The sequence below is a fragment of the Muntiacus reevesi genome, chromosome 9, assembly GCF_963930625.1.
Source record: "Muntiacus reevesi chromosome 9, mMunRee1.1, whole genome shotgun sequence".
NCBI classification, from domain to species: Eukaryota; Metazoa; Chordata; class Mammalia; order Artiodactyla; family Cervidae; genus Muntiacus; species Muntiacus reevesi.
The window spans coordinates 11,718,654-11,726,348 of NC_089257.1; the positions used below are offsets into that span (position 1 = coordinate 11,718,654).

General features: G+C 40.1%; 1 protein-coding gene across 1 annotated transcript; it reads right to left on the minus strand.

Annotated features, from left to right (window-relative positions):
- Positions 1-2,473: 2,473 nt before the first annotated feature.
- LOC136175620 (olfactory receptor 4C3D-like) lies at positions 2,474-3,400 on the minus strand. Its single transcript, XM_065945871.1, has one exon. It carries the CDS (start codon positions 3,398-3,400, stop codon positions 2,474-2,476), a length of 927 nt encoding a protein of 308 aa, XP_065801943.1.
- Positions 3,401-7,695: the final 4,295 nt, after the last annotated feature.

Sequence of the window (7,695 nt, forward strand, 5' to 3'; positions counted from 1 at the left end):
AGACTCACGTCCATTGAGTCCACGATGGAATCCAACCTTCTCATTCTCTGTGTAGAAACACTACTAAACCGTATCACTGATTAAGGTCTGTAAGTTGTGATGAGATGGTTGGATGGCATCACCGACTTTATGGACATGATTTTGAGCAGGCTCTGGGAGTTGGTGATGGACAGGGAAGCCTGGTGTGTGGCAGTCCATGGGGTCACAAAGAGTTGGACACGACTGAGCGACTGAACTGAACTGGAGATGTGACAGTGATAGAAGGAAAAATATTTTATAACCATTTTCAGACTATTTACAGTTAAAACCAAAGTACCAGACCAGTTGTTTTGCTTCAGCAAAGATGAATTTATCATGTATTTTTCTACACGTCATTGCAAGTTTTTCTCTCTTTTTATTCAGTATTCAATATATTCTAATTTGATGTTTGGTCTATATATAAAAATTTACCACCAATTCAGATATAGTGTTTAAATATTTATCCAATTGTTAAATTGGATAATGCTATCTATTTTAATACTGAAAATATGCTATGGCTGAGGACACTGTAATTAACAAAACAGTGTAATATCATATGAAAGTTTCTCCTTGGGTGAGTATTATATTCATATAATAGATTTCACATCAGAGATGATGACAATTTAATAAAGTAGTTACAGTCTTATTCAGTCCCTTCATGGATCACAGCCTTGTCTTGACAAAGGAATTTGCACAACTCAATGAAGCTATAAGCCATGCCATGTAGGGCCACCCAAGATGGATGGATTATAGTGAAGAGTTCTGACAAAATATGGTCCGCTGGAGGAAGAAACGGCAACCCACTCCAGCATTCCTACCAGGGGAGCCCCATGAACATATGAAAAGGCAAAAAGATGTGACACTAGGAGATGAGCTCCCTGCTCAGAAGGTATCCAATATGCTACCGGGGAAGCACGGAGGGCAATTACTAACAGCTTCAGGAAGAATGAAGCGGCTGGGCCAAAGCAGAAATGACACTCAATTGTAGATGCATCTGGTGGTAAAAGTAAAGTCTGACGCTGTAAGGAAAAATATCGCATAGAAACCTGGAATGTTAGGTCCATGGATCAAGGTTAATTGGATGTGGTCAAGCAGGAGATGGCAAGATTGAACATAGACATCTTAGGAATCAATGAACTAAAAGGGACTTGAATTTAATTGAGATGGCCATTATATCTACTACTGTGCACAAGAATCCCTTAGAAGAAATGGAGTAGCCCTCAGAGTTAGAAAAAAGAGTAAGAAATGCAGTGTTTGGGCAATCTCTAAAACAGACTCATCTCAGTTTGCTTCCAAGGCAAACCATTCGACATCAGTGTAGCACAAGTCTATGTCCCAACTACCGAAGCTGAAGAAGCTGAAGCTGATTGGCTCTGTGAAGACCTACAAGACCTTCAAGGTCTAACACCAAAAAAAAGATATCCTTTTTATCACAGGGGATTGGAATGCAAAAGTAGAAAGTCAGGAGATATTCAGAATAACAGGAAAGTTTGGTCTTAGAGTACAAAATGAAAAACGGCAAAGGCTAGCAGAGTTTTGTCAAGAAAACACCCTTTTAAATGACCCAAGAGATGACTCTACATATGGGCATCACCATATGGGCAATATCACAATCATATTGATTCACTGCAGAACTAGACTGCAGCCATGAAGTTAAAAGACAATTGCTACCTGGAGGTAAAGCTATAACATACATACAGCATATTAAAAAGCGGAGATGTCACTTTGCAGACAAATGTCCATATGGTCAAAGCTATGGTGTTTCCAGTACTCAAGTATGGATGTGAGTGTTGGATCATAAAGAAGGCTGCATGCCGAAGAATCAATGCTTTTGAACCATGGTGTTGGAGAAGACTCTGGAGACTCCCTTGGACTGCATGGAGATCAAAGAAATCAATCATATAGGAAATCAACCCTAACTATTAACTGGAAGAACTGACGCTGCAGCTGAAGCTCCAATACTTTGGTAATCTGATAGAAAGGATCAACTCATTGGAAAAGACCCTGAGGATGGGAAAGATTGAAGTCAAAAGGAGAAAAGAGGCAGCAGAAGATAAGATGGTTAGATTGCATCACTGACTCAATGGTAATGAATCTGAGAAAATCCGGGAGATAGTGGAGGACAGAGGAGCCTGGCATGCTACCGTCCATGAGGTGGCAAAGAGCAGACACAGCTTAGTGACCGAACAGCAAAAACAACATGGGCTTTCCTGGTGGCTCAATGGTGAAGACTTTGCCTGCCAATGCATAAGATGCTAGTTTGATCCCGGGTTGCACAGATCCTCTGGTGAAGGAAATGGCAACCCTCTCCAGTATTCTTGCCTGGGAAATCCTACGGACAGAGGAGTCTGGCTGGTATGGGATTGCAAAGAGTCTGACATGACTTAGCAACTGAGTATTCACACTTAATCATCCCGATGTACATAAATCATCACTTTATGGACATTCTGAACACCTACACTACTCTTCTCTTCATCAGACTCCTCATGGCATTTTTCACCTCTGTGTTTCTCACTGTGTAAACAATAGGATTTAACATGGGACTGAGGATTGCAGAGAACACAGTCACCCACTTGTCCACAGGGTACGTGGCCACAGGACGCGTGTAGGTGAAGACACAAGGCAGAAAGAAGAGCACCACTACTGTAAAGTGGGCGCCACATGTAGAGAGGGCTCTGCACCGTCCTTCAGAGCCATGGGATTTCAGGGAGCTCAGGATGACTATGTAGGAGATGAGCAGCAGGGAAAAAATGAGCAAGCACATGCCCCCACTGTTAGCTGCCACCACCATTCCAGGTATGTAGGTATCACTGCAGGCAAGCTCCAACAGTGAGAAGAAATCACACGTGAAGTGGTCAATGACGTTGGGACCACAGAAGGTCAAGTCCATGGTGAAAAGGATCTGCACTGAGGCATGCAGGACCCCCCCGACCCAGGCCACCACCACCAGGAGCTGGCAGAGCCCCTGCCGCATGACGGCCGTGTAGTGCAGAGGCTTGCAGATGGCCACGTAGCGGTCGTAGGCCATGACGGTGAGGATGATGACCTCTGATGCTGCCAGGAAGTGTTCTAAAAAGACCTGAGTCATGCATCCTCGCCAGGAGATGGTTCTTCTTTGATGAAGTAAGTCAACAATCAATTTGGGGGTGGTAACAGATGTGAAGGAGGCATCTAATAAGGCCAAGTAAGTGAGAAGGAAGTACATGGGAGCAGAAAGCGCAGGGCTGAGGGAGATGGTGATGACAATGAGCAGGTTGGCCAGCACAGTGAAGAGGAAAATGAACAGAAAGATGATGAAGAGTATTTTCTGCACATGTGGATTCTGTGTGAGTCCCAGGAGAACAAATTCTGTCGCATTGTTGGGAGGCCTGAGGACATCCATTCAGTAAGCAACAGCTTCCTGGGATAAAGGATGATATTCACTAATCATGAAAGGCTTGTGATCTGACTTTCTTAGAACAAAATCGTCACTGTGCAACATGCCCTTGGAATTTTTGCCCTGTACTCATTTCAATTCTTTCTTATTTTCACCATCGTATTTTGCATCTCTTCAGACATCTAGCACCTGTCACCTGTCAAACATCAGTAGAGCCGCATTTGATGTGTGATTTGCCAAGAAAACACTGGGCTTCCTACATGAGATTTGGATTCTCCTACTGGTTCCAACTCCGTTGGACTAAGTCACCTCGGTGCCCCGTGCTTCCCAAGCCCGGCTCTGTGTCTATGAAGTAACAAACAGCAATTTTCAGAGGTATCTTGTAAGCTGAGACGTGCTATACACAGGAAAGAGTTATTCTCTCTTCCATGAGAATTTATATTCCAACCCTCAGGTCAAACTGTGGAAAGAAAAAAATATGGTCAAGAAGTGTCTATCACATGGAGGGAATTTAGTGCAGTGTGTTTAAGTCCTTGGAGACGCATGCTCGCTTGTACCTAGCAGGACCCATAAGCTATTCATCACTTGCCAGAGTGCCCGGAATGTCTGCACTGCCTGAGACCTGGTGGTGACGAGTACGGGCTTGGTACTGATTGGCCATTCTCGAAGGCTAAGCATGTGTCTGCTTCCCAAACCATAAACTCAGCAGGAATGCAAGTGCTCTTGTCCTCCAAGTCTGTTTATCTGTAATCTCTCTACTTGATAAGAAACAGATAAACACTTGAAAGGAACCTATACTCCAGTGTAACGGTTTCTGACACACTCCCGAGAGTAACCATGAAAGTATTTAATTGCTTCTAAGAAAGTACACATATTGGGTCATTTTTCTTTCAAGATAGTGTGTTTGTTTATTAAATTTTTTTTATTCTTCAAACTTCTGCTCCACATACAATTTAGCATAGTCATGTTCTATAAATTTATAGCTTTAGAAGACTTGGATTGAAACATAAACTCTTTCACAGATGTTCAACACACAAGGATCTATCAAGCATAGGAAACCCTTATTTTCAAAGCTTTAACAATAAAAATTTAACAAGGAGAACAGGAAAAAATACTCTGCTAGATAAATTAGAGAAATACCTAATACACTATACAAAAAACATATATATCAATACACCAACTTCAATACACTAACTATCGAAACACGTATAAAATCCATTACTTACTATTAACTCCTACTACAGATTCCTTCATCAAACGAGTATTTATTGAGCCCTTGCTGTGCACACTGATGTATGTTGCTCACATAAAATCATGAAAAGTGATGTTATTGAATGAACTTAATCCTTGAAATTGTATCATCAAAGCGGCAGCACACCTACCCGTGACCTGCACGAGCTCCCCACCCCTTTCTGGTTCTGCTCCGTGCATCCTCACGCCTTCTCCTCCGGTCTTCCCACAGCAGCCGCCTCCCATCTCTCCTGGTTACAGGATGTATTACTAATACAATGTGGGGTTATAAATTTGCCAAAGAGAAGAGAAATAAACATAATGAAACATATTCCATGCAGCATGTCTCTTCAGAGATAAGCAGATAGAAACAGTATTTTTTCAATTTTCCATGATGAAAATTGTATGCATATGTGGGAACACGAAGCAGCAGCTTGGCTGAACTCCTCCTTTGTTAGTGGGATCTCCCAGCAGATCACAGAAGAGACGGTGTAAATAAAGTAAGAATTAGACACAATTCACAGAAGTGCTTTACAAACAACTATGAAGCAAAATAAGTTACTTTTTAAATTTTTCTTTAGCTCCATAATACTTTTTCTAGGAATAAACCTTAATGTAAAATATTTTAAGGGAAACATCATTATGTACACATATGGTCAACATAATCATTAACAGCTGTGGAAAATTTAGAAAGGGTGTGGAAGAAAAGGATAATGGAGAAAAAGACAATTAAAATATAGTAGATCTTTTTTAATAACATGCAGCTTTTAACAGAGATGCTTTTAAAAATTGTGCAATGTGAAAAAATTATCAGCTGTAATATTAAGTGAGGAAAATTTTGGATGCATACTTAAATTGTATAGTTATTCTAACTTATCTCATTGTAGCTAATTGTATTATTAGCTCAACTAATTTAAATACATATGAATAAGAAAAAAAGATTCTAAAATATTTTTGCCTCTAAATTGCTAGTACTGTAGCCAACTCTACCTTTCTTGATGTTTTGCATGCTTAAGAAAGTTTGAAACCTCAGGTAAATTTGGATCAGGAGTGATGATATGACTTGCGACACACATTTATACCTGAGAATATATGATTAAGTGATTTCAAAAAATAATCTCACCAATGAGAGTGTCTGACCTAGCGCCATGGCCAGGCCCCAGGCAGCTGTTAGTTCACCAGGAAAGAAGCAAAGTCATGAGGTTAAAAATGCCGGCTCACTCAGTGTCTCTTGATGGCACCTTTGGATAGGTCTTAAAAGCATAACCGTGCATCCTATTTGTGGGTAAAGTCTAAGAAACTTCTTATGTGTGGCTAATTGGAACTCATGGGTATTTCTCCACCATTAGCAGGTCTTGTTAACAACCCAATTATTTCATAACAGCATCAGAGAAATACTTTTATAGCATTTTTTTTTAAACTTCATCTTTAAGTCTATGTGAAAACAAAGTGAAAAATATCACTCACTCAGTCATGTCTTACTCTTTGTGACTCAATGGACTATAGTCAATCAAACTCCTCTGTCCATGGAATTCTCCAGGTAACAGTACTAGAGCAGGTTGCCATTTCCTGCTCCAGAGCATCTTCCCAACTTAGGGATTGATCCCAGGTCTCTTGCACTTGGGCAGATTCTTTAAATCATAGTCACAAGAGAAAAACATAGGAACAAGTTGACCACTTATGGACTTGGATATTTGATAGTGAATGAGCTTAAATACAGAGTCTGAGTATTTGGTACTTATAAATTAAATGTTTTGGGCATTACTATTAGATTTTTAAAATATTTATTATAATATTTTATTTTGATGAGATGGTTAAATAGCATCACCTAGTCAATGGACATGCATCTGAGCAAACTCCCAGAGACAGTGAAAGATAGGGAAGCCTGGCATGCTGTAGGCAATGGAGTTACAATGAGTCGGGACACCGCTTAGCGACTGAGCAACAATTTTATTTTAACTGATCTACCATTCATGATAGGCTGCTCTGTTGGCTCAGCAGTAAAGAATCTGTCTGCCAATACAGGAAATGAGTTCAATCCCTGGGTCAGGAAGATCCCCTGGAGAAGGAAATAGCAACCCACTCCAGTATTTTTGCCTAGGAAATCTCAAGGACAGAGGAGCCTGGAGGGCTGGAGCCCACGGGAAAGCAAAGACTAGGACACTACTTACCGACACCGCTAAACAGCGTCAGCGACCACTCATGGAGCCGTGATTCTTAAATACTGTGCTCAGCTGTATGCTAGGTGACTGTTATGAACCTCATCATAAATCCAGCACTTCATACCAGATACATTTTATGGTGCTTCTGCAAAGTAGTTGCTTTCTGTGTCAATTTTGGAATTGGATTAACATGATGATGATGAAAATAAGTATTTTTCAATTATATTCAGAGATAGTAAAATGCATTTGTCATTCAAATGTAATCATATAATATCCATATAAGGTATTAAAAGTAGGAAATAATATTCAGAATTTACATAGTAAAACATAAGAAAGGGAATAGGAACACATTTACCATGAAGAAATAAGAAACCAGGCCATTGAAACCTGGGACAGGACTATCATCTTTAAATTATGTTTTATGACTAAAGTATTGTGATATGCATACATTGCCACCAACTGCGGAGCCCATTATAATTATCTAGTAAAAGAGTTAAAACTGATATTAAAATTGTTTGGTAACAAAATTCAATTCAATTCAGGAATGCTTTTATATAAAGCCAAACTTACTAAAAGATGTTCAAATATGCTTTAATAAGAAGAAAAATAAATTGTAGATAACTCTAGATTGACTCCAGAGAATGTAGCCACTATGATCAGCATGTATCAATGGAGGAAAACATTTTAAGAAAACTAAAAACACATGACCAAACATAGTCTGACTGGACACAGTAATATTATAGTTCTGCAATAATAGCTGTGATAGCAGACAGTTTCAATGAGGATTGTAATCCGTCTGAAGATCTATAAGGGTCACCATGTGGGTCTAGTGGTAAAGAATCTGCCTGCCGACGAAGGAGACTCAAAAGACATGGATTTGATCCCTGGGCTGGGAAGAACCTCTGGAGA

What these genes read in the sequence shown, in the direction of transcription:
- LOC136175620 (XM_065945871.1), bottom strand. Translation starts at nt 3,400, where the DNA reads ATGGATGTCCTCAGGCCTCCCAACAATGCGACAGAATTTGTTCTCCTG.